Source organism: Triturus cristatus, chromosome 10 (assembly GCF_964204655.1).
Source record: "Triturus cristatus chromosome 10, aTriCri1.1, whole genome shotgun sequence".
Classification (NCBI taxonomy): domain Eukaryota; kingdom Metazoa; phylum Chordata; class Amphibia; order Caudata; family Salamandridae; genus Triturus; species Triturus cristatus.
The window spans coordinates 568,762,216-568,790,116 of record NC_140593.1 but is presented as its reverse complement, the minus strand read 5'-3'; the positions used below and the strand labels follow the sequence as shown (position 1 = coordinate 568,790,116).

Genomic DNA, 27,901 nt, shown 5'->3' with positions numbered 1-27,901 from the left:
CCCCTGGAAAGACTATCTAAAAAGCCACCCCTTTTTTTATTCCCTTTTGGTCTACGGCAGTCCAGACACTTTCCTTCACTACATCTCCCTTCTGATCCCCTTATTCATGACATACGCTTTGACACTCTTTGGTCAGTCCTTATGCTCCCTCCAGGGTACAGATACCCCTTTCCAAATATGGAAATTAATACATGCCTACACTCAACCTTCTACGTAGAGGTCCAAAGAACACTGTACCAGCTCTCTCCAGTGCTGCGTATGCACAGTGGGAACGCTGCCCTCCCCAAATATTTTTTTATCTAGTCTCCATATCCCAATTGGGTGTTCCATAGATAAGAAGCTGCAAGGAGTATATTTTCCGCATACAACAAATAGGACACCACACCAGTACCCCTTCCATACACCTTACACCATTGGATTTCACATTTTCATATGCCCCTTCCACTTTGCCTTCTTTTTTTTTTGTTGTTGAAAATTCTTTTTTATTGGATAATAAAGACAATACAATAACACTTGACGTTAAAGTACCACACTGCATTTGTACAGTTGTGATCATGTCATTACAATAAATCAACACCCTCATTACATTACTAAGTCTTCACTGCTCTGTGAAAGCCTATATTCAAAATATGCTCAATCCTGGAGGGAAGAATCGTTAAACGGTGTACACACCATCCCTCTGCTTTTGTTCCATGCCCCTCAAATCTTGGTTCACTCTTGTGGGCATCCTCTCCCTTCGTTTATTACCCTCTCCGCCTACATGCACCAATCCGTATTAGTCTCCTAGTCATGAAACTTGAGCCCAGTTAATACCTTTCAGGATCTTGCTATATTGCGCTTTGCCACCACACATCCGAGGGTAACCCATGTCCTCTCTTTCCGTCAGGTCAGTTGCATCCCATATGTTGAGGAGGCATCATCGGGGCGAGACCTCACTTGTCTACCAGCAGACTGCCCACATTTTTGATGTTATTTTCCCCCTGTACGTTTGCAGAATCGGGTAATCCCACCACTGGTGTAAATACGTTACCACCTGGCCGCACCCCCTAGGGCATACTGAGAAACCTTAAGGTACCCATTTTAACCAGTGCTACACTGGTATAATATGCTCTGTGTAGGAGCTTAAGTTGAATTAATTTAAATCGGGACCAAATTGCCACCTCTCGGTAGGATGCCAGTGCCTCCTGCCATTCTTCATCATTCAGGTCATCCACCTCTGCCGCCCACTTGGCTCGAGTTTTCCCCAACGCGTCAGGTGTGTTGTTTACTATTTTCCTGTAAGTCAGAGAAATCGTTTTCTCCTTCAGGTAGTCATCGAGGAGTCTGTCCTCTAAGGGCGATGAGACTGGAAGATCTGTATCTCTGGAAGATCTATACCTCTGGGGATTACCTTATGTAATCCATTTCGGACTTAAAGGAATCTAAAAGTTTCCCTCACACTCGATTCAGTCTCGTTGGAGGTCACTGAAGGGAACCAACTTCCTCCCTGCTCACGCATCCCACACCCTCGAGAGACCAGTCTGTTCCCATTTATTGAATTTGGAAAATTCTGCCAGACCCCTTCCACTTTGAGCAAAATGGGGAAGTGAAAGGGTGCCCTCATGTTACATAACATGGTAACATTAATGGTGGACATTAAACATAACCAACAGAGAGCTTTAGAATTTTTGGGTTGTTTTTTAATATCTGTATTCAGAGGGCAGTTTTAACATGCGCACACCACTGTTTCTACATATTAGATGTAAAGTGTGACAAATAATACAGTGTAGTGAGCAGTACCTCAAGTCCACCCCAACATTGTTAGCAAGCTTATTGGGCAAATGGGCCTCTATGGAGCCATTCCTCCCCTCTGTGTGCATATACTCCATGTCTGCTTGCCTCCAGCAAAATGTGGAGGTGGCAGCGTGAGGGCAGGGGCTAGTATTTTGGTTGTCTGTCACCTCTCCTGAGCAAGCAGTCATGCTGTGTATTTGTCTGCTGGCCCGAGAGTCTCCCTCAGCCTGCACCCAGTCATCTTCAGCTCACCATCCTAGACCGTCTTGCAGGGACTGTCTTATCTGGCTATCTCATTATCTCAGCCACCCCTTAGGAATCCAGCCTATACCTGTGCCAGCCATGAGTTAGTCCTGAGACACCTCCAGCTAAACTGCAGACAATCCTAGAATGGAATCTACGTTTTGACAGCTGACCTCATCCTGCTCTCTAACCACCATTGCGCAGTGTTGAAGTCTAGCAATGTTCACTTGCCTTCTGCAAAGGTTTGCGTGTCTGCTGCAACCTAATAGTTCAATTAGGTTATAGATACCAGAGCGCTGCAGAAAAAGAAATGGAATGAATGTGTTTTCCCATTGACACAGAAATGGAAAAACACTTTGGTACATCAGGCCCTTCAATCTTTAAGTAGTTATTTATCTTTCAGTACTTGGGTTGGCTTTGTAGGTAGGCAGGCAGGCACCAGTGACGGGTGCCATTGCAGGCTGTTTTTTGGTGTGGTTCTCTATAGTGCTCAAGGCCCACCTGGTTAGGTCCTGGAGCCTTTTAAAACAGCGAGCATCTTGTTATCAAGTTGCTGTGCTGTAACTATACTATGTTGCTCTGAAGCGGTGGGATGTGACAATCTCCCAGAAGTTCCCATCTCCACTGTGAACTCACTGACTGCTCTGGGGCACACCCACATGCACTGTGGTCCCTGCAGGCTGGTAGAACTCTAGCATAAGCACACTGCTATGTGAGTGACAAGTTGGTATGGCATGTAAGTGTTAGGATTTGTGCACTAGAGTGTGTGTTTAAAAACAATAGGTACTTCAGAACTAGTCAGTTCTTGCAATCTTCTTCACTCTGATAATCTTTGCAATTATCCCCAGATCTCCCATGGTTTAGGGTAAGACGCGATTCCCTGTGTAATTGTGACTAAACAGGGACACAATTATTTTTTTTCCCAACCAAAATATTTATTATTTTCCATTATAAACTTACCCAATAGAGGCATAAATCGCCATGCAATAAACTATGAATATAATAGAAACACATGCTTAGGTCTGTCTGACCCATCACCAGTGACACGAGAACGAACAGTAAATTTTGTAGCACACAGGATAATCTGATGTTTTGCTAAAAACTTATAAGATCCAAAAGGCGAGACCTATTGGATATGCTAATGCTTTGTTGTTTGTTGGTGGGCCTCAATGTACCTCCATTTGGTGCACCATATGACATCGTGCTTCCTCCGGAACCTCCCACCTTTAGTCGTCCTCTTCAGATCCTTTTTTTTTTTCTTCTTGTCTCTAATCCTGGTGGAGGAGGGTGGGTTCGCATGTGACTACAGAACTTCAAGCTTCAAAACTATTCTGACAGGTAACCACACTGCAAAACGTATAGAATCTTTTCTGGATTCACATACTGTGCATTGATTTTGTAATAGTCTTTACTACAGTGGTAGTTTGGTTGAAGATGAGCTTTGCTCAGCAAATATGTTTTAATACCCTTTGTCCTACTTGTTCTGCTTTGTTCATCTTAATGTCCACACAGTAATGTTTTGTGAATGTGTGCACTAATGACCATGTTGCTGCCATACAAATGTCTTGCAGTGGGGTATCAGCTAGAAAAGATGTTGTGGCACCCTTTTTTCTGGCTGAGTGTGCTCCAGGACTCTCTTGTGGTGTCATACCTACTGGTTTATGGCATAATTGTATTGTTTGTGCAATCCATCTTGCAATTAGGTTCTGTTTGACAGGTCTTCCCAGGAAGCTGTTGGCACATGATACGAATAGTTGCTTTGTCCTCTCACAAAAGTACACTACTGCTCGCCTTGCTTCTAGGGTGTGTTATGTTCTTTCTGAATGGTCCCTGGATTGTGAAAGAAACTTGGTATCTGAATAGGTTGATGTGAGATCACTTTGTCAAGAATTGTGTACCTTAAAGGATGGTTCCTCTAACATGAGTGCTTGCTATAAAGTGAGCGTTTCTAGGGAGTTTTTATATGTAATGGTTATAAGGGTGCCCCCATTGTGTGAGCACGATTTTAAGATTCCATGCTGGAGTAGGAATCCTCCTTGGTTGTGCAATTTTCTTTGCTCCTTCCAAGAACGCTTGAAGACTGGTGAAGTGAAAAGCTTCTTCCCATGTGGCCTCTAGTGTATCCCACTGTTGCTGCCAAGTGTACCTTTAGTGATGAATACGCTAGTTTACATTCTATCAAGTGTGCTAAGTCACTTAAGATTGTTCTTTCTCTGTATAATCTTTTTAGCACCACAGAGAATATCTTTTTCAAGTCAGTCAAAATTGCTTTATTTCGATAGCCAATATCTTAAAAGCATTTCTTACAACTTTCAATTTATAAAAGCCATAAAAATATTTTAAAAAAAGACAATTTAAAAGGAATGAAATCCGATAAAACATGAAGTCATTAAATTCATCAATTTCTAATTGCCCTAAAGATTACAAAAAATGGTAGTAGTAAGAATGAGCTTGGGTAAGTAATAAATAAAAATTCATTGCAAGCCCTTCTTCACATAAAGCCCCCTTCCCCCACCCCCCCACTAGGTTGTTCTTGGACCAGAAATGGGGAATTAAGTGTCAGTGCATAATATCATGTGCAAACCTTCAAGATGAGAATATAGAGACATAATTCATAAAAAAAACTCCATGCAAAAATTTGAACATTACAATCCAGGCACAACCAAGATATTTGGCTACACCATAAGCAAAGAGACCGCGCATCGGCCTTTAGAATACGTAAAGCAGTACGGTATTCGCGCGTCTTCAACTCTCTGCAAATGGGTTTAAGCCATCTGGTTCTTATACTTATGTAAGCAGGGCAGGCAAACATGAAGTGGGCTATGGTCTCTACCGGTGTTTTACAACAGGGGCACCCTAGTGGTGTCCGATGTGGGGTGCTCGATTTCGCAGTTGACTCTCTAACCGGCAGCGAGCCTACCCTAAACTGTATATAGAGTGCTCTATCCTATCGGAATTTGGATAAAATCTAAATACGGTTCTAAAAATGTGTATTGCTTGTGGAGGTAAAACTCCTCTGTCAGTCTGCCTACTTCTTAATTATTAAGCTCTTGGGCATTGACCCAAGCCCAGTAGCATCTTTTGAGGTCGGCCTTGCTAGGGGGGGTTTGTGTATCTCAAGCTTCCTTTAGGCCTAATGCGATAAGAGATCTTTTGAGATTGTGTACCCAGCTAATTCTTTGGTTGACATCTAAGGCCATGACTTCTGTTAGCGCGGCAGCGTAGCTAGTTAATTCTGGGGTACGGCATAAGCGAGCCCAGAATAACAAGGGTCGTAACCTAGCTATGTCTTTAAAGGAGTGCCTACCCATATCTTTTAACAGCGGTTTCAATGGCACACTGCGTGGAAGCATCACTAAATTTCTTAAAAATTTATGTTCAGACATGCAAAGACTTTCGGTATTCTCGAAACCCCACAGTTCAGCTCCATAAAGAGCTGAACTGACTTGTTTTGCTGCATAGATTGTAAGAGCAGGAGCCACAGGTCTACTGTGCGAGGAGCGATGTTCTTTGATTAAAATGCCTGTGACACGCTTACGGTTTAGTAGCATTTTGTCAGTGCGATGCCTCCATCGCATTTTATCGTCAAGTCTTATTCCCAAATAATCGAACATTGAGACTTTTTCCAAGCGTGTACCATCTAGGGTAAAATTGTCTCTATATGGCTTGTAAGGGTTAAATGTCATAAGTTTCGTATTAGAGGTGTTCACAATCAAACCCCTGGACTCACAAAAAGTATAGAATCTGTCTACGAGCTTTTGGAGCCCTGCTGGCGTTTTAGAGATAAGTAGCGTATCGTCTGCAAAAAGTAAAGTGGGGATCCTTTCACCTGCCAGGGCTGGAGCATCAGATGGAAACTCCTGCAGGTAGCTCACCACCCCGTTCATATATAAAGAGAACAGGGTGGGAGCCAAAACACAGCCCTGGCGTACCCCTCTATTTACAGGGATCTTGTTTGTTAATTGTCCCTGGGACCCCCACCTCACTTGGGCATAATTGCCCTCATGTAGGCGAGTCAGGATGTTCAGTAATAATGGTGGCATCCCCAATTCTTCCAATAGATGCCATAGCCGATCACGAGGGATTAGGTCAAAGGCGGTCTTTAAATCAATAAATGCCAAATAAAGGCTACCTTTGGCAATCAAGACCACCTTCCAATAAATTAAAAACAACCTAAATACTTGGTCCATCGTCCCTGTACATGCCCTAAAGCCAGCTTGGTATTGGGAAAGAATGTTTTTTTCATCTATCCATCGAAGGATTCTCTGCAATACCACCCTGCCAACTACTATCTGCATCGCATCAATCAAACTGATTGGTCGGTAGTTGGCAGGGTCATCCCTTGATTCTTTTTTAAAAATGGTTACCACCTCAGCCCCTTTCCAAGATTCTGGTACTGCACTCCCTCTTGCAATTGAGTTAATTAAGAGCATGACATAGTTTGCCCAGTTGCTCAGGTCTGCAAGAAAAAGGTCTCCTGGGAGGCCATCTGGTCCTGAGGCTTTAGCTGGGACAATTTTCTTTATGTTCAACACTCCGTCCATCATTTCCTTTGGTTTTTGCTTTGTTCGCCATAAGTTGGTAGGGTATGCTCAGACGTGAGTCCCTTGCTCACTTTGCCACTGGATTCAAGCAAGCCTGGCTGAAGACGGCTGAAATGCCAGAAACCGGTCCTAGGAAGCTTGTTTCCGGTCCAGGGAAGACATGGCTTGGCAGTTCGGGCTGGACTGTTCGCATGAGGCACAGGGTCAGACTGATTTGCATATGGCCATGTCTGAACTGGGGTGGCAGAGTGGGCTAAAGAACGGTGGTGGATTAAACCCAGATCAGTTGACTGGGGGTGAGTGCTTGCAATGTTCAACACTCCGTCCATCATTTCCTTTGGTTTTTACAATTTTCTTTATGGCCATCTCAACTTCTTCAAGTGTGAAGAGATCTGTAAAATTTATAATAGTATGGAAATTTGTTAGCTCTTGTGTCCCCGCACGGTGGGAAGAGTCCGATGTAGAGTTAAGGTTCTCAAAATGAATAATGTGATTTGCGATTACATCAGAATCTTTGTTGCCAAACCGCCGAACCTTATTCCAAAAGAGGTTAGGGTCTCTAGCTGTACTAGCATCTTTTAAGTCTTGCCAGAATGACTCATCCCAATCCAATTTCGCACGATAGATTGCACTTTTGTAGATCTTTCTAGCTTCTCTAATTAAAAGGGTTTTTTTGCTTTTTATTGTCAGAATTAAAACTTTCTTTTTTTGTCTGCAGTCCCCATTGTACCAGGTATAGCACTTTTTGACTCTTCCTGTTGATTTTCCTGTGTTAACTACTATAAAATATGCTCCTATCTGGGCTATCAAGTTGTCATGTAAATCTGGGATTTTTGATAGTCCCCTGGGGACCTCCGATATCTCTAGTAGTAGCCGAGTGCTTTCGCTCAAGGCATGGCTAATGCCAGATGTCAATGTTTCTTGGCAAGAACTTTAGGCCATTTAAGGGTCCTTCTAGAATTTGAGGGTACTAACTCTTTGGTAATCATAAGAGGTACTAAAGACTGATTACAGGAAAGAGGAGGAGCCCAGGGACGATCTATGGTCATGCTCAATGTATTGTGATCGCTATCAGAGGATTGGAGGACTTCCATGTCGAGTATCATTTTCCATAACCTCACGTCAACTAATATGTAGTCAATTCGTGAGGGGCAGTTGGCTCTATTGAATGTGTTGGCTCCTATAGCATCTGAAGAAGTTCTACCGTTCACGGCCCGTAACCCAAATTCTAGTGTGAATGCCAAAATCTAAAATGCTATTTGAGACCATTTCTTAATGGGGGGTATGTTTAATGCTGGGACACCCCATTTGGTGTCTTCAGCTTCTTGTCCCATCAGGTCCTCAGAATCTAGTGGCTCAAAAGTACAATTAAAATCCCCCCCCAATCATAACACATGAATTTGATAGGCAGTTAGCTAACTCCTGTTCTAAGGACAATACAATGTTTGACGATTTGCCCCCAGGTGTACCTCTTATGTATACATTAAACAACTCCACGGTTTTACCACATTTATGTCCCTTGATTGAAAGTCGCATAATGTCTGGGTTATCACATATCTTTTTCATTTTGCTGAATAACATTTCCTAGTTGTAGGTTTTCTTGCCTCTTTGAAGATTATTATCTTTTTGGGTAGCTTCAAGTGGCCAAATTCTAACTCTTAAGGGGCCATGCTGTGAGACTCAAGGATTCTGGGTCTGGATGGAATACCTTGCCTCCTTGCACTCACAACTGGTCTTGTCTGACTTGTAGTCTGTAAAACGTCCCATGAGCCAGGTCTATGAGTTCAAAGAACAATGTCCTCCTTTCCCACTTTGGAGTAATAAGTATAGGTGTCAAGCTCTTGTGTTTTCTGAACACCTTGTGGAGTAGTGGTATGGGCGGAGGAAAGGAGAGGGGGGAGAACGCCTATGTAGATTTCCCTGACCAGTTTATCGTTGGTGCATTCCTGATTTATTGGTGGCACTGTTGTCTGGAGGCAAAGAGTTGGCATTTTTTGTTCTGGGGAGTTGCGAAGAGATCCATTTCTGCAGTTCCCCATTTGTGAAAGATCTTTGAGAGTACTAATTGGTTCAGGTCCCACTCGTGAGAGCATGATGCTGGTCTGCTTAGTCTGTCTGCCTCTGTATTGTCTTTCCCGGGTAGGCGGGTCGCTACTAAGTGTATCCTCTTTTGGATGGCCCAGATCCATATTTCTCGTGCTAGTTTTGCCAGTGGCATCGTCTGTCACGTCTTGTTCGTTGATTTAAAACATGGTGGTTGTCTTGTCTCTCTGGATCATTAGGGATTTTCCCCACAGCTCTTTGAAAGGCTTTTAAGACTAGGAAAACTGTCTTTAGTTCCAGGAAGTTGATGTGTTGTACTGCGGCCTGGTCCTTCCACACCCCACTGACCTTGAGGTGTGCTTGTGTGCGCCCCCATCCCTTCTATGAGGTGTCAGTTGTTATTGTGTCTGAGTTTTTTTGTTTTGCTATGATGTCCTCTGTTGATATACTTTCCTTCAAGTGAACTGTTAAATGTGTTAAATTGCATTATTTATATATATATATATATATATATATATATATATATATATATATATATATATATATATATATATATATATATATATATATATTCACTTTATTGTAACAAATACATTTCAAAATTAGCAAGGCAATGAGTATCCTGCACCAGATATAAACAGCATTGCAAGTGTCTAAATTAAGTGGAATGTCTCCAAGAGCAAGCAGAAATTCCTTCTTTATAATTGAGATTTATCTTGAGTGGATAACCCTGAACCCCATATCTTTTGTTATTTAGTAATGCATCACCCTGTGTTTATAAGTCATATTACTTTTCATGACTGTATTCTCTTTAAGGTGTTATACAAGACGCATATTGCATGGTAAATTGTCTACAGGCTGTCTTTTTCTATTCAAACAGGAAGGAATAATGAAAGAAAGGGATGAAAGAATGTTGAACAACTTTGCGTGGGTATATGATGGAAGGAAACGGAACGGAGAACCTCTGCAATAAGTCACTAGGATGGCTTCAAAGACAAGATAATGATACCAAGCCATGGATTTGGAAATTCTCTAACTGCTTCTCTCCCGGTGAACAGACTTTGGCTAGTCGTGGCAACACGGTAATGCTCCTATTTTATGTTAGCGGGATTCTGTTGGGTGAGAAATTTGTAACAGAGAAAAATTGTTACAAGATAACTGTTTCATGCTGCTTGTGTAGCAATTTTTTTTTTTAACAGGGATATACTGCATGTGGAGATGAATGACGTGACCCAATCAAAAAAATTAAGGCCTTTGTTCCTAAAGAGAAAGATAGAGTATCGACAGGTTATCCAAGACCGGGTCATATGTAAGGTGGCTGTGCAGCAGGACTGTTTCATGTTGCCCTCACACATCTCAAAGGGATGTCATGCTTCATCATAGGGCTGTTGATCCTTGTTGGGCCGGCGCTGCAATGCCCAATGGGGCCCCCGAAGGGTTACTTTGGCAGAGATAGTTTGTTATGCCGTATAAGTACAAGGTAGAGGCTAGGTGGGGTGGCTTCTCACGTGTGATAATGTGGGTTTAAAAATGATCAGGGAGGCCCCAAACTGCTTTTAATTACCAGACCGCCCTGTCAGATTAAAAACCTTTCTAGGGAGATACTACCAGGAGGGTCATGAAGTCCCTTGGTAGTCTTAATGTGAGTTGGCTCTTTGGGGTCCATCTCTAGTTGGTCAACATGTTTTGCGCTGCTTGTGTTCAGGAGGATCCGTAGCGCCTCGTCAGGACAAGAATAGTGTGTGAATCTTCCTACCCCACAAATGTGTAAAAAGGGGTGCTCTTGTAGTTGTACCTACTTATTTGGAGATGGTTCTCCAACCTGTCAGGAGAGAGAAGTGAAACAGAATTATCCTGTGCCTGGCTTAAGGATATCCAATTAACCAGGATGTCCATTATGCTGCTTCATCATCGGGCGCTCTTCGTCGGACCGGCGCTGCAATGTCCGACGGGCCTGGTGGCATCTTTGGCGGAGATCTTCTGATCTGAGAACGCCGTATTGTGATGAATGTGAGTGGTAATGTGGAAGTCAGTGATTTCTGATTAGTGTGGGGACTAGAAAGACTAAAATAGGCCCTGGCCCCTGAATAGTTTTAATTGGTTTCGTGTGGGGTTGGGACTAAATAAAACCAGGGAGGCTCCTATGGAGATTCTAGGTATCAGGGTAGCCTTTAGTTGACAAAGGTCAACATGTTTCGTGTCTTCTATGCTCTAAATCGAGCGACACTTCTTCAGGACCGTGGATAGAACTGCAAGTGAATATACCTCGGATATAATAACCGGGTAAATAGATCTATCACAATTTAGAAAAGTGTCCATAATTCAGGATCTTTGAATATCGACTCCGCCTAAATAGATGGAGACAAAAACAAGAGGACAAACAGCAAACGTACCATTAACAGCTCATTGAAGGAATCAATATCCATGAGTAAAATAAAGGGGTCAGAACAGCCCCTCAAAGAGCCAAAGAGGTCCCTAATCTCAATGGACAACTAGTATGTAAAAAGAGATTGGTTAAAATCATGAACTAATGCAAGGCAACCAGACCAGGGAACCCTTATTAAATACAAATATATATATGTATATATATATATATATATATATCGGGATAAGCCCATATAGATGTGCATATCACCAAGTTAGGTGATTCGTGGGTGCTTACCTCAGAATGGAGGGGTAGGAGGCTTCATAGATGGAGTAGCGACCGGACCAATGGAACGGTCCCACTAAAATGAAGCAGTAAAAATGCAAAAGGTGGTAACACCATGGTAATGGCATGCTCTAGATGGAGTGCAACAGCGCACACAAGGTGATGTGAGTGTGGAAAGGACTGCGTCAACATGCAGACTCAGCGCGTGGAAATCGGCTGTCAAATGGCGGCGACTATCAGTGGGGAGACACTCGTAAGGAGAACGCTCGGGTGAAGGTGCCCGCAGTCGATCGAAAGGGTGAAAGTGCCCACGGTCGATCGGTATATTATAAAACGGTGATAGGCGATATCAGCCACTCGAACAAAAGACCAAGAGTACACGGACCCATGGAGGAGACGTAGTTCGCTTTAAACACATGGGAGGAACAACGTGTAATGGACGGTGCCCAAATACCCGGTGTCTAGTGTACGAAATCACATGCAGGATAAAAACATAAGTACCACGCGTCCTGCGAATTATGGCTCCAAAAATAGACATAGTAGTAGGGCTATCGTAAGGATCCAATACGGAGTACGAGGAGGAAGTCCCGTATCCGAAACAGGAGGGCCATACCCGGTAAGGTAAAGGGATGAACGAGAAATAAACAGGAAGTGTCAATCGTGTTCTCGGGGGTAAAAAGAGCGGACGCATTGTTGGATCGTGCAGAAAGCATGCTATATAGACTCACCAACACAAGTAGTGGGCTAGCCTCACTCGACAACCGTGTCTGCTCCTCACCTGGATGTTAGCGTCTAAGCACACAGGGTCCTGTATTTGAACCCGGAAGCGGGGACATAGTCACGCGATGTTTTCTCGTTAGGCCCCCATGTTGTCCCAACCAGGAAGTGCCTGACTGACGTAAATGATTACAGAAGGGGTCGGCAAAGCAGGTGCCGAAGGTAGATGAACCGCCAAAGCAATACAGAGGGGTGAGGGGTTCCAGTCACACTAATTGGGGTTACCGAAAAAAAGGAATAAGGTCGTATAGCTGTATCTATGTCAAAACTACAGATAGCAAGATTATAAAGCACAGAGATAGTGCGAGCCAGTGATTGGAATATCGGCCCGCTGAATGGGAACCCAAACGACCGGAGGGGTTCCTAGATAAAGTGTGAGAGAAGCTGGGCTAAGTGGAGGAAGGGGCCAATGAGGTCTCCCAAGAAATGTATAAAGGGACATACCCAATGGTGCATCATAAGTGTCTGAATGTTAGATGGTAGTGGGGTCAGGGTATGTGTTGAATCTGTACGTGTATGTATGTACTCTGTATTAAGTTAGTTCAGTCCACGGGATCTCGTCATTGAGACCCCTTTCTTGAGTAGACAAGCGAAAAATCCATCTCTGTTCGGTTTCGAATAGTTTTTTACCGGACCATGAGGGATTGCTTTCAATCACAGTCCAGTGTAGTTCGTTGGCTCCGTGTGGATGCGTGAGGTAGTGTGTGCTCATTTTTGTGGTTGACCTTCCACATCGGATATTGCTGCGGTGTTCCATAATCCTTGTTTTTATCGGTCGTGTAGTCATGCCTATGTATCTCAATTTGCATGGGCATGTAATGAGATACACACAGTTGTTTGTGTTACAGTTCGTGTGACTTTTTTGTGTCCATACTTTTCCTGGCTCCAGGGTAAGTTCTTTGGTAGCCTTTGTGAGTTCACACACACCACATTGCCCACAAGGGTAATGACCCCGTACTGGATTGGTGTCCCACAGGGTCCCTTGTTTGGTTATCTTCATTGCCTTAGGGCGAGTGTGTACCAAGATGTCGCGTAGGTTACTTGTACGCTTGTTGGCAAACCTGGGTGTGGGTAGAGATAGATTTCCTGTGGTCAGGATCTTCCAGTTCTTTTTGATTATCTTCTGTATAGCATTAGATTCTGATGTGAAGGTTGTGACATGTCAGAGTTTCTTCCGTTTTGTTTACCTTAGGTTCTAAAAGAGATTCACGGTTATTATTCAGTGCTCTTTTGTTTGATCTTTGTATGATGGAGATAGGATAGTTCCGTGCCCTAAGGTTGTTGCTCAGGGCAACTGCTTCTTTTTTATAGCCAGTAGTCTTTTCGCAGTTTCTGCGAAGACTCAGAAATTGTCCGAAAGGCAAGTTATCCCTCAGGGCTTTAGGGTGATGACTCTCATAGAGAAGTAGGCTATTGCGGTCAGTTGGTTTTTTGAAGGTGTGGGTTGACAAACAGCCTTCACGAAGGGTTATTGTAAGATCAAGGAAATGGATCTCAGTGGAGGAGATGGACCGGGTGAACTTCAAATAAGGGTCCAGAGTGTCAACCCAAGAGAAGAACCTGTCACAAGTCTCAATATCTCCTTTCCACAGGATGAGAATGTGACTATGTAACGTCTCCACAATATAATGTTGTTACTAAATATGTTATCAGTCAAGTGGAGGCGTTCAAATTCTGCTACATAGAGGCATGCCAGGCTCGGCGCAAAGGTACTACCCATAGAAGTTCCTTGGGTTTGATGGAAAAAATGACCTTTGAACTGGAAATAGTTCTCACACATGGCAATCGTAGCACACTCCATGATGAAAGATACAGGGGTGTTGGATATCCAATCTTCTTTTAGAAGGAGTTCTTCTATTACTCTCTCTGTCTGTGGAATGTTTGTATAGAGCCTCCACGTCCAATGTAATTAGGAGATCGATTTGGTCATTGGTCGTGGTTTTCGCGATGAGGTTTAGAACATCCCTAGTGTCCTGTAGATAAGAGGGTATTTTCTTGACCAAGGGACGGAGAAAGTGATAGCAAAATTTGCTAAGGGGTTCCAATAATGAACCGATGCCCGACACTATGGGGTGTCCTGGAGGCGGGATAGTCCCCTTATGGATCTTGGGTAGTGTGTAGAACGCTGGGGTGCGTGGTTGTAATTTCACCAAGAATTCGGCTTCATTCTTAGAGATCCAACCTTGTGCTTCTGCTGACTCTACGATTGATTTAATCCTTGTCATCAATTTTCCTGTTGGGTCCCCTTTTATTTGTTTGTAGTATTTTTCTTGTGAGAGTTGGCGGAGACACTCATTGTCACAGTCAGTCGTGTCCATCAAGATGATGGCTCCCCCCTTATCTGCGGGTTTGACACCCCGCAGATAATAGGGGAGCCATCATGACTATGACATGACAATGAGTGTCTCCGCCAACTCTCACAAGAAAAATACTACAAACAAATAAAAGGGGACCCAACAGGAAAATTGATGACAAGGATTAAATCAATCGTAGAGTCAGCAGAAGCACAAGGTTGGATCTCTAAGAATGAAGCCGAATTCTTGGTGAATTTACAACCACGCACCCCAGCGTTCTACACACTACCCAAGATCCATAAGGGGACTATCCCGCCTCCAGGACGCCCCATAGTGTCGGGCATCGGTTCATTATTGGAACCCCTTAGCAAATTTTGCGATCACTTTCTCCGTCCCTTGGTCAAGAAAATGCCCTCTTATCTACAGGACACTAGGGATGTTCTAAACCTCATCGCGGAAACCACGACCAATGACCAAATCGATCTAATTACATTGGACGTGGAGGCTCTCTATACAAACATTCCACAGACAGAGACACTGAGAGTAATAGAAGAACTCCTTCTAAAAGAAGATTGGATATCCAACACCCCTGTATCTTGCATCATGGAGTGTGCTACGATGGCCATGTGTGAGAACTATTTCCAGTTCAAAGGTCATTTTTTTCCATCAAACCCAAGGAACTTCTATGGGTAGTACCTTTGCGCCGAGCCTGGCATGCCTCTATGTAGCAGAATTTGAACTTCTCCACTTGACTGATAACATCTTTAGTAACAACATTATATTGTGGAGCCGTTACATAGACGACATTCTCATCCTGTGGAAAGGAGATATTGAGACTTGTGACAGGTTCTTCTCTTGGGTTAACACTCTGGACCCTTATTTGAAGTTCACCCGGTCCATCTCCTCCACTGAGATCCATTTCCTTGATCTTACAATAACCCTTCGTGAAGGCTGTTTGTCAACCCACACCTTCAAAAAACCAACTGACCGTAATAGACAACTTATCTATGAGAGTCATCACCCTAAAGCCCTGAGGGATAACTTGGCTTTCGGACAATTTCTGCGTCTTCGCAGAAACTGCGAAAAGACTACTGACTATAAAAAAAGAAGCAGTTGCCCTGAGCAACAACCTTAGGGCACGGAACTATCCTATCTCCATCATACAAAGATCAAACAAAAGAGCACTGAATAATAACCGTGAATCTCTTTTAGAACCTAAGGTAAACGAAACGGAAGAAACTCTGACATGTCACAACCTTCACATCAGAATCTAATGCTATACAGAAGATCATCAAAAAGAAATGGTAGATCCTGACCACAGGAAATCTATCTCTACCCACACCCATGTTTGCCAACATGCGTACAAGTAACCTACGCGACATCTTGGTACACACTCGCCCTAAGGCAATGAAGATAACCAAACAAGGGACCCTGTGGGACACCAATCCAGTACGGGGCCATTACCCTTGTGGGCAATGTGGTGTGTGTGAACTCACAAAGGCTACCAAAGAACTTACCCTGGAGCCAGGAAAAGTATGGACACAAAAAAGTCACACGAACTGTAACACAAACAACTGTGTGTATCTCATTACATGCCCATGCAAATTGAGATACATAGGCATGACTACATGACCGATAAAAACAAGGATTATGGAACACCGCAGCAATATCCGATGTGGAAGGTCAACCACAAAAATGAGCACACACTACCTCACGCATCCACACGGAGCCAACGAACTACACTGGACTGTGATTGAGAGCAATCCCTCATGGTCCGGTAAAAAACTATTCGAAACCGATCAGAGATAGATTTTTCGCTTGTCTACTCAAGAAAGGGGTCTCAATGACGAGATCCCGTGGACTGAACTAACTTAATACAGAGTACATACATACACGTACAGATTCAACACATACCCTGACCCCACTACCATCTAACATTCAGACACTTATGATGCACCATTGGGTATGTCCCTTTATACATTTCTTGGGAGACCTCATTGGCCCCTTCCTCCACTTAGCCCAGCTTCTCTCACACTTTATCTAGGAACCCCTCCGGTCGTTTGGGTTCCCATTCAGCGGGCCGATATTCCAATCACTGGCACGCACTATCTCTGTGCTTTATAATCTTGCTATCTGTAGTTTTGACATAGATACAGCTATACGACCTTATTCCTTTTTTTGGTAACCCCAATTAGTGTGACTGGAACCCCTCACCCCTCTGTATTGCTTTGGCGGTTCATCTACCTTCGGCACCTGCTTTGCCGACCCCTTCTGTAATCATTTACGTCAGTCAGGCACTTCCTGGTTGGGACAACATGGCGGCCTAACAAGAAAACATTGCGTGACTATGTCCCCCGCTTCCGGGTTCAAATACAGGACCCTGTGTGCTTAGACGCTAACATCCAGGTGAGGAGCAGACGCGGTTGTCGAGTGAGGCTAGCCCACTACTTGTGTTGGTAAGTCTATATAGCATGCTTTCTGCACGATCCCACAATGCGTCTGCTCTTTTTACCCCCGAGAACACGATTGACACTTCCTGTTTATTTCTCGTTCACCCCTGATTAGCTTACCGGGTATGGCCCTCCTGTTTCGGATACGGGACTTCCTCCTCGTACTCCGTATTGGATCCTTACGATAGCCCTACTACTATGTCTATTTTTGGAGCCATAATTCGCAGGACGCGTGGTACTTATGTTTTTATCCTGCATGGGATTGTGTACACTAGACACCGGGTATTTGGGCACCGTCCATTACACGTTGTTCCTCCCATGTGTTTAAAGCGAACTACATCTCCTCCATGGGTCCGTGTACTCTTGGTCTTTTGTTCGAGTGGCTGATCTCGCCTATCACAGTTTTATAATATACCGATCGACCGTGGGCACTTTCACCCTTTCGATCGACTGCGGGCACCTTCACCCGAGCGTTCTCCTTACGAGTGTCTCCCCACTGATAGTCGCCGCCATTTGACAGCCGGTTTCCACGCGCTGAGTCTGCATGTTGACGCAGTCCTTTCCACACTCACATCACCTTGTGTGCGCTATTGCACTCCATCTAGAGCATGCCATTACCATGGTGTTACCACCTTTTGCATTTTTACTTTTTACTGCTTCGTTTTAGTGGGACCGTTCCATTGGTCCGGTCGCTACTCCTTCATCTATGAAGCCTCCTACCCCTCCATTCTGAGGTAAGCACCCATGAATCACCTAACTTGGTGATATGCACATCTATATGGGCTTATCTTGCTTTATTATCTACTGGCGGTCGCCAGTAGATAGTTCTAGTTAGGACGGTGTTTCCATAGGAAATCCGCAACATTCTATTTGGAATAACTTTGGCGCCGGTTGACGAATCCTCGCGAAATTTTCAAAATAGGTGGGGCGCTCCGCTCCTACCCTGAAAGTCTCGGGGGGGGATTCGTCAAGCGGGGGCTGAGAAAAAAGGGGGGGTCCCAAAACGCGTTTTCCCCATGCAATTTTCCATAGGGACCTTTAGTCCAAGGTACAGCCCGAACGGCAGAACAGAATTTCTTGAAATTTGGCAGAGAGGTAGTCCTCAGCTCAGGGATGTGCCTTTTGCATATATGGAGTCAATCTGTTTAGTAGTTCCTGAGAAAATTGCAGTTAAAAGCACATGCATATCTATAGCCGCGCACCGTGCGAGCACCCTAACGTGCGCGAGCGTAATTCTGATTGGTGGTTACATGTTAGTCAACGTTCGAATCGGTCGAAATCAGGAAGTGTCGGCCGCCATTTTGTTTGTTTTTAGTGCGATGCGAGAGTGAAAAAGGAAGGTGGCGAACGTGAAAAGGGGGCAGGGTAGAGAGTTCCTGACCCCCTAGCCTTTGTCAGGGGGTCTCTGAAGGACCCCGAAGGCAGAAAAAAACATTTTAATTTGTTTAAAAAAAATCACGGGGGTGCGCGCACCGTGCGCGCACGGTGAAAACCCCCCCCCCAAAAAAATTATTACATGTTTTTTTTTAATACGTAGTTTATTGTAAAATAGATATATAAAAATAATAATACATACATAACTTAGCATTTAAAAAAACTTACAAATTCACTGAAAAAACCATAGGTTTCACACACGTTATAGTTAGGAATTAGCATTTAAAAAAACCTTGCAAATTCACTTAAAAAAGCATAGGTTTCACACATGTTATAGTTAGATATAGTTGGATATTTCTCTCGTAAAAAAACAATGAAATTCCCCCGTTATAGTTAGTTCAGATAACTATAACTCGCGCGGCCGCCACTCTATCACAAGGATGTCATCAGTGATGTCATTTGAGATGTCATCAATGATAACGTATTAATAAAGATAAAGAAGGAAAAAAGGCTAACACTACATGCATAGAGGAGACCGGTACATCATCGATTATTCGTAAAATGGCTGATTAATCCACAACAGATTGTAAAGGGTTTCCATCAAATTAGACTCAATGATCAGTCCTATCATTTGGCCAAACCCATGTGCAAATGAGGCTGGTCCCCTGATCAGTGGGACACTCAGCTCCGCACCTTATTGTTGTATCAGGATTTGGTCCACCAAATACACAAACCGTCCATGATGACTTATCTTTTGATGGTAAAGTAAGAAGAAATAGTGCAACGAACAAGAAAGTGATTTAAAATAGAATGGAATGTCCTCCTTCTAAATACTTTATTCTACGGACTGGACACGCCTCCTAATTAAAAAATAGAACAGTGCAAAAGAAGACAGTGACAATTATCTGTCTACATAAGGGCCAACATGTTTCTGCCTAACGGGTATTTAATCCCTTGGCATTCGTCAGGGCCTCTGCTCGTACAATAGTTGCACTCCTAATAGTGAAATATCGAATTCACCACCATCACCAAAAACAAATTATAGTAAAACTGGTTAGAAACGGTACAACCTGTAACAACCATGGACATTAATCCTCCGATTCACAATGGTTACTGTGAATTCTGTGAAGGAAAACGTTATATCATTAGTACTGTATTCGATGCATCAGTCTCATGTGCATAGTGTGTCACCAAACCAACCAATAATGTGTGTCAGAAAATTAATTTTTATGCTTACCCTTTGTGGTAGGGCAATAGACCTCACCTGGACACTGCTCAGGTACTAAGAGGCCCAGCACTGCAAAGATATAGGGAAAACAAAAGAATGTGGCAAAGTACTGTAAAGAAATTTTTTCCGCTTTATACCCTGCCTATGATCATTCCTATAACCAAATGCCCTGTATCTAGAGGCAAAACATGTGAGGTAGATAAACACCCCAAACTCAGTGTACTAAGCCTCAAAATGACCCAGAAACTCGACTAAGACACCAAATTTTAAGGAAGATTAAAACTCCTTTGTATGCTTATTCAGGAATTTTACAACATACTGATCTACAAAACCTGTGATTTGCTAAAGTTTACAACATAGTATAGCTAAAAATATTCTAAAAATATTCTGTGGTAGCTGCTCACCTTTCCGTCGGTACCTCAAGCTCCCATCTGAGACTTGGGGGAGGCACCGATCTGTAGGAGATACTAGTATAAGTAGTCTAGTGAGGGTTTGTTAGTGAAGTATCCCTCCACCTTTAAGATGTATACTAGATAGTGGCGATCTTATCATGTGTCCCTTCAATTGGTATATATTAGTGGCAAGGACACTATTATCAGACATTTATTGTGAAGTAAGCCTTATTGGTCTTTATTTTCATAAGAAAACTAAGGACACTACTTTATGCTCGAAATCTCGCGAGATCTCGCGAGAGGAAGTGCTCAGAACTACCATATGATGTCATATCTGCCATCTTTGTAGTTCCCAACACTATGATCTGGTAATCATTAAACCGTGATTATTCCTCACGTGCATATGATGTTAGAATGCCCCCAGTGTTGTGAGTCACTGCCTATTTTTCTCCAAAATAAGCCTACTTGAGCTTGTTTTCTTAGGAACAAGAGCGCACTACTTAGCGCTCGAAATCACGCGGGAAGATGCGCTCAGAACTACCCGATGACAACATATCGGCCATCTTTGTAGTTCTGAAGGCTCCAACCTGTATATCATAGAATCACGATTGACCATGTGTTGTTTTTGAAAAAGTACCAGTCATTGGGCAATGACAGCTGCCCAATGATGTCATTTCGGACATCTTTGTAGTGCAATGACTGCAACCTATTGGTCTGTAATATTCCAATGTTGTTCTTGGGGACACAAATGCTCTAAGTAGTATGCCATGAGTGGCCTCAGAGTGTATTCAATGGGCATAACTATGCAGATGCTCCAAAATCTTAAAATGTGGGAACCATCCTAATGGTTGTGCATAGCTATATGTCACCCTCCAGTGTATGCCAGAAAACTCCCATAATCAAACCTATTTGTGATATTATGAGAAGAGTGTGAGCAAAGTAATTCAGGCATGAATCAATATGTACAACATGTTTATATAGACACACCCTATTACAGTCTGTATATCCCAGTTATTACTCACTAGTGCCAAAGCTACAGGGAGGTCCAAGGAATATCATCATTTAATCCTCCTGTATCTGTCCGAAGTTTATAAATCCATTTTTGCTCTTTTCTAAAAAGGTAACCCGACACATCACTTATGTGACTGGGTATATATGGCTTCTCCAGGACAGTCCATTGGAAGTCCGTTTCTAGATGTGCACGCTCCAGGAAATGTCTCGTAAGTTTAGTGTTTTTTTTTTGCAACGAAAAGAACTCTTGTGTTCCAACATCCTGGTGCGGACTTTGCGGGTCGTCATACCCACATATCGTGTTGAGCAAGGACATGTCAGCATATAAATCAGATTGGTACTATTGCAATTACTATAGTTACTCTGCAACCAAGGTCTCGTGGTGCCTATATCTATCTCCTTCGTATGTTTGGTCTGAGGGCAGACTGGGCAAATGCCGCAAGGGTGATGCCCGACAACTGGTGGAAGGTTCCACAGTGTTCCACCAAGTTTCCTAGGGAGCTATTTTGGGCGTGTGTGAACAAGTCGATCCCGAATGCTGCTTGCCCTTTTGAACGCAAACAAGGGTTGCGCGATTTTCTCTCTCCCATGGTTCAGAAGGCACCAGTGTCTTTTGACAATCTTCTGGATGGCATTGCTTCTAGTATTGAAGGTGCTCACGAAAGTGAGTCTAGTCAGAGGTGGTTTAGGGATTGGAGCTTCCAGGAGGGCCTCCCTATTGTTGTTAACCGCTCTCTTTTTTGATCTTTTTATGAGTGAATTAGGATAGTGTCTGTCCCGTAATTGTCCACAGAGATTCCTAGCATGCACCTCAAAGTCCTCTCTATTGGAGCAGTTCCTGCGAACCCGTAGGAACTGGCCATATGGTAGATTCTGGCGCAGGGACTTCGGGTGGTAGCTCTCGTAAAGGAGAAGTGAGTTCCGCGCCATAGGTTTCTTGTACAGTTCACTCTGCAATCCTGCAGTAGTGACATAGATCGACAGATCTAGGAATGCAATTCTTTCCTTATTTGTTTCCATGGTGAATTTAAGAAACTGGTTTCTACTGTTTAGCCATTGGTGGAATTCATTGACGGAATCCACCGTGCCTCTCCACACCACCAACACGTCGTCAATATAACGCTTCCACCACCTAATAGAGGTGTGGAAGGGGTTCGTGGGTGTCAGTACGTGTTGTTCGAACTGGTGCACGTATAAATTCGCCAGGCTCAGCGCGAAAACGCTGCCCATACTCGTGCCCGAGATCTGGAGAAACAGCTTGTCCTCATACTTGAAGAAATTCATTTTCATGGCTATAGTTGCCAAAGCCATTATAAATGGTACAGAAGTGATAGTTTCACATATACTATCCCTCAGGATGGATGGAAGTATACAGTGATTCTACATCGAAAGAGACCAGGAGGTCTCTTTCAATATCATAATCAATTTCTGGAAGGACACGCAAGACATCTTTAGTGTCCTGCACATATGTAGGCATTTTCTGTACAATTGGCCGCAGAAAATAATCGACAAAAGTTGACAACGGCTCCAGGAGAGACCCTATTCCTGAAATAATAGGCTTACCAGGCGGTGGCCTCTGTGGTTTGTGTAACTTTGGTAAAAGGTAGAAATATGGAGTGGTTGGGTGTTTAGCAACCAAATAAGTCGCCTCACTTTGAGTGATCCAACCCTCAGATAAAGCTTCTTCAACCATATCCTGTATCTGTTTAGTCACCTCTTCTGTAGGATCTGTAGACAAGGGAGAGTATGCCTGTCTATTGTTTAGTTGTCTATAGCACTTAGTCTGGTAATCCGTGGTGTTTAAAATAACTATAGAGCCGCCCTTATCTGCAGGCTTTATAGTTATTAAATGATCCTCTGAAAGTGATTTCAGTGTCATTTGTTCTGATTTGGTAAGGTTGTTAAATGACCTGACTGTTGTGCTCCACAGTAAAGCAATATCACCCGCAACAGCTTGCTCAAAGGCTAAGACCTGTGGAGGAACCGTCTGAATAGGTGGCTGGAATTTAGATTTTGGTCCAAGACCGGTGTTTATGTCGCAATCAGCATTAATCTGATCCTTGAAGAGATAGTGTAATCTAAGTTTCCTGAAAAACTGACTCAATTCGCATTGGAAAGTGAATGGGTCCCCATGATTCGTCATGACGAAACCCAAGCCTTTATTCAGTACTTGTTCTTCAAGTGGAGTTAGTATCTTGTTAGATAAGTTGACTACGAGGGATTGTTCGATGGGCCTGCTTTCTGGTTCTTGGCAGTTTGGCTCCGTGTACCTGCATGTGGGCCTGTCTGGTCTTCCCATTGTACAACTGTGTTTTGTGCTGCTCGCCTTTTGCCTCTTGATCGGCGTGGGCCAAACCCTAAAAAATGTTGAGAATTGTAGGCATTTGGAAACCCTTGGAAATTCGGCGGAGGTGGAGGTACAGGGTAAGGCTGTTGGTTCGGTGGAAAACCCCAAGGGGTGGGTGGCCACCATTGCTGGTATGGATCAATATGTTGATTGCCATATGAGTAGGGTCTGTTCCCCCTACCTCTCCCACGTTGTGGAAAGCTAGGAGCGCCCGTGTTGGGGTAGACTGGATTACTACTGTCAGACCCTGAACTAGAGTAGTTAGACCCATAACGTTTTCCATTGTTTCTGTATACAGGTGGTGTGTACGTATCGCTCGTATAGGAGTTTGTGTATTTGGTGGACCAAATCCTGATACAACAATAAGGTGCGGAGCTGAGTGTCCCACTGATCAGGGGACCAGCCTCATTTGCACATGGGTTTGGCCAAATGATAGGACTGATCATTGAGTCTAATTTGATGGAAACCCTTTACAATCTGTTGTGGATTAATCAGCCATTTTACGAATAATCGATGATGTACCGGTCTCCTCTATGCATGTAGTGTTAGCCTTTTTTCCTTCTTTATCTTTATTAATACGTTATGTGTGTGCGATAAAGATATTTTGAGATCTTGTTGACTCAGTATCGACAGTGTAGCCTCTCAAATTTGGCTGTTAGACCCCCTGTGTTTCGTGTGTTATACATTCAGTTGGTGCTGGGGATAAAATCTGGTGTGGGTCTTTAAAATATATATCCCTTGGACCCTATTTTAAATGGTTTTGTTTAATCATGTCATGAGTGATGCCACTGAGCATGTCATGAGTGATGTAATATGTGACGTCATCAGCAGTGTATTGCGGTCGCGCGAGTTATAGTTATCTGAACTAACTATAACGGGGGAATTTCATTGGTTTTTTTACGAGAGAAATATCCACCTAACTATAACATGTGTGAAACCTATGGTTTTTATATATATATATATATATTACCTACTGGCGGTCGCCAGTAGGTAGTTATAGTTAGGACCCTGTTTCCATAGGAAATCCGCAACATTCTATTTTGAATAACTTTGGCGCCGGTCGACGAATCCTCGCGAATTTCTCAAAATAGGTGGGGCGCTACGCTCCTACCCTGAAAGTCTCGGGGGATTCGTCAAGCGGGGACTGAGATAAAAGGGGGGGTCCCAAAACGCGTTTTTCCCATGCATTTTTCCATAGGACCTTTAGACAGGGCTACAGCCCGAACGGCTGAACAGAATTACTAGAAATTTGGCAGAGAGGTAGTCCTCAGGTCAAGGAAGTGCCTTTTGTAGGTTTGGTGTAAATCTGTTCAGTAGATTCTGAGAAAATAGCCTTTAAATCAATATATATATCTGAGCCAGCTTACGGTACGCTTACCGTAAGCTTACCGTACGCGTACGGTGGCGTGCGCGAGCGAGATTCTGATTGGCTGTTACATCTAAGTAAACATTCGAATCGGTCGAAACCAGGAAGCGGCGGCCGCCATTTTCTCTCTCGCACTCTGAGGGGGGGGCTGTAAACAAAGGCAAAAAACATATAAAGGGGCTGTTTAGACAGCGCCCATGCACATAGCCATGTTAGTTGAGTCCTCAAAGATCCCCCAAGGCCAAAAACGGTAAATTTTTATTTTTTTAAAATTTCGCCGATTACGCTTACCGTACGCGTACGGTGCGCTTACGCTAAAAATTTTAATAAAAAAAAAAAACACGCTCTGTGCATGGCATATTATTGTCATCACTTACAAATTAAATTTAACAGATTACCTATCACAAGGAAGCGCATAATATGTCCTCCATGTGCGCACGGTGCGTAACGTGGGCACGCGGTGCGCGTAGCGCACTGCGTGCCCACCTTGCGTGTACGGCACTAACTGCGTAAAGTGGGCGAGCGGTGCGCGAAGCGCACCGCGTGCTCACTGTGCGCGCACGGTGCGCGCACGGAACGAACTGCGTTAAGTGGGCGTGCACGCCACGAATGGCGTAAAGTAACTTAGCATTTAAAAAACCGTACAAATTCACTGAAAAAACCATAGGTTTCACACACGTTATAGTTAGGAATTAGCATTTAAAAAACCTTGCAAATTCACTGAAAAAACCATAGGTTTCAGACATGTTATAGTTAGCGGAAATTTTACTGATAAAAAACCAATGAAATTCACCCGTTATAGTTAGTGCAGGCAACTATAACTCACGCGACCGCAATCTTCTGCTGATGACATATGTGTCTTTATGAAAAAAAAATATTTGTAATATATGTATAGCTAAAAATTTATGGAAGAAGACATGGGCAAATAAGTGTCTAAATACAGTATTAGCATCAGCAGAGGATTGCGGTCGCGTGAGTTATAGTTGCCTGCACTAACTATAACGGGGGAATTTCATTGGTTTTTTATCAGTAAAATTTCCGCTAACTATAACATGTCTGAAACCTATGGTTTTTTCAGTGAATATATATATATATATATATATATATATATATATTTCTGAACCACTCGTAAGCACACTTCCTGGGGGCAAATCACGAGCGCAGACCTTTATCGTGCCAACAGTTTTATTTATTTACAATCCCCATAACGGATGTCAGGACTCGTTTCGGCCGTCACAGCATCCTTGGTCACCTGACCACACATCCGTGCAGACCCGGTATTTAAAGTGCAAATGCAACACATTTTTTTACTTTTCTGTCATAGACATAGAAAACATGTATACACGAAGAAATACTATATAGGCACAATGCGATTGAAATGGAAATTCAGTTTTCACAATTTAATAAATTGTATTGCATTGCGCCTGACAATAATAAAAGCCTGAATGCATATATTAATATCGGTAAAAATACTTCAATTGTGTGTCTTTGTGTCACGTCATAATATGTCACATTAATATTCATATAAAGTGCTCATCGTGCGAAAGAAAAAAGCCCTAAATGAGGGACAACTTAAAAAGAAAAAAAGAGATAACCACAGTAGTCCGTCAGATAACAAGTATGTTAAAGTGCATAAATGCCCCACTGATGGAAGGACATAAAGTGGCTAGTGCTAATCTAAATAGAATGAGGCGAACAAACCTATAAAATCAGATAAGGTGCATAATGCAACAGTACTTGATAATCTAGTTTAACTAATGCTACTAGTGCTTGTCAAACTCTATGTACAGTTTCAAATAAAGTGCATGATGCAACAGTACTAAATACCATAAAGTGACCAGTGCAACTAGTGCAAAACACATCTTGGCAATCAACTAATGGAGACCACCGATCTAAAAATACAATTCAATCCTATTATGTAAAAATACAGAATGGACGGAGAAAATATCCCATACGCAATTCATTTTTAGCAATCAAATTCATCTGAGTCACGAAAGGCAAACAGAATATACAGACATTATCTATGAGGGATAAAAACCAGTGACATGATTAAAATGATCAATAAAAGGAGATGGGAATATAAGATTATTAATACTACCCTACAATGTCCTAAAAACCAATCATTAAAATATGCACATAAGACCCCAATATGTATTCCACCTATATTTGTTGTGTGATGGAACTAAGGAATGGATGTGTATGTCTGTATAAAATTCAATGAAAGGTGTAAAGATCCTCCGTGGCATTGAGGCCACCTGGCCATTTCGAATCGAACTCTAAAATGTATTGAGTTTCCAAACGACGCAGTGTGGCCTCCCTATTGCCACCTCGTTTTCTCAGTGGTACAGATTCGATGGCAAAATATTTCAGGCATTTAGGGTTGCTGTTGTGTACCTTTTCAAAGTGCCTAGCCACGGGATAATTTTGATCCTTGTTATTAATGGCTCTAATATGTTGCAAAATGCGTTTGTGTACCGCCAGCTTTGTGCTGCCAATATATTTTAAAGTGCAGTCACATTCTAGGACATAGACACAATAGTCCGTTTTGCACGTAAGGTGTTGTTTGATTTCCCGTTGTGTATTGGGGAATTTCGTGCAGTAAGTTTTGGTATTTGTACCAAATTGGCAGGCCTTGCATATAGAGCATTTGTAAAAACCATTTCTAATAGGCAGCCACATTTGTTTGTTGGAGGTATCTTGGCTGTTGCCAGTTAACATGTTACCCATACTTTTTGCTTTACGGAAGGTGATAGAGGGATTGAGTGGCATAAGTCCCCCTATCACTGGGTCTTCGCGTATAAAATGCCAATGTTTCCTCATGATATTCCTTAATTCCTTTTCCTGTTTGGAATATGTTAAAATAAGGCGTACTGGTTCATTATCAGTATTTAAAACCTCATTTTTATCTTTTTTTCTATATTCCAAAATTTCCTCTCTTGGTTTTAGCCGGGATCTTTTCATGGCCGCTTCCACTACTTCCAAACTATACCCTCTATCTAAAAACCTAGTCATGCATTCTTTTTGTTTAATTTCCATATCTAATAAGGGTTCCCTGGTCTGGTTGCCTTGTATTAGTTCATGATTTTAACCAATCTCTTTTTACATACTAGTTGTCCATTGAGATTAGGGACCTCTTTGGCTCTTTGAGGGGCTGTCCTGACCCCTTTATTTTACTCATGGATATTGATTCCTTCAATGAGCTGTTAATGGTACGTTTGCTGTTTGTCCTCTTGTTTTTGTCTCCATCTATTTAGGCGGAGTCGATATTCAAAGATCCTGAATTAGGGACACTTTACTAAGTTGTGATAGATCTATTTACCCGGTTATTATATCCGAGGTATATTCACTTGCAGTTCTATCCACGGTCCTGAAGAAGTGTCGCTCGATTTAGAGCATAGAAGACACGAAA

General features: G+C 42.9%; 1 protein-coding gene across 6 annotated transcripts in view; it reads left to right on the top strand.

Annotated features, from left to right (window-relative positions):
* Nucleotides 1–27,901, top strand: part of MARF1 (meiosis regulator and mRNA stability factor 1) — an 891,622-nt gene that overhangs the window by 4,183 nt on the left and 859,538 nt on the right. For 5 of the 6 annotated variants that reach the window (XM_085632075.1, XM_085632071.1, XM_085632074.1 and 2 more), the window contains exon 2: nt 9,484–9,685. In XM_085632075.1, the coding sequence (XP_085488201.1) occupies nt 9,539–9,685 (147 nt within the window). In that variant the 5' untranslated portion in view covers nt 9,484–9,538. Of the gene's footprint in view, nt 1–9,483; nt 9,686–27,901 lie in introns of those variants that run through there. The other variant, XM_085632073.1, reaches the window with a different exon arrangement.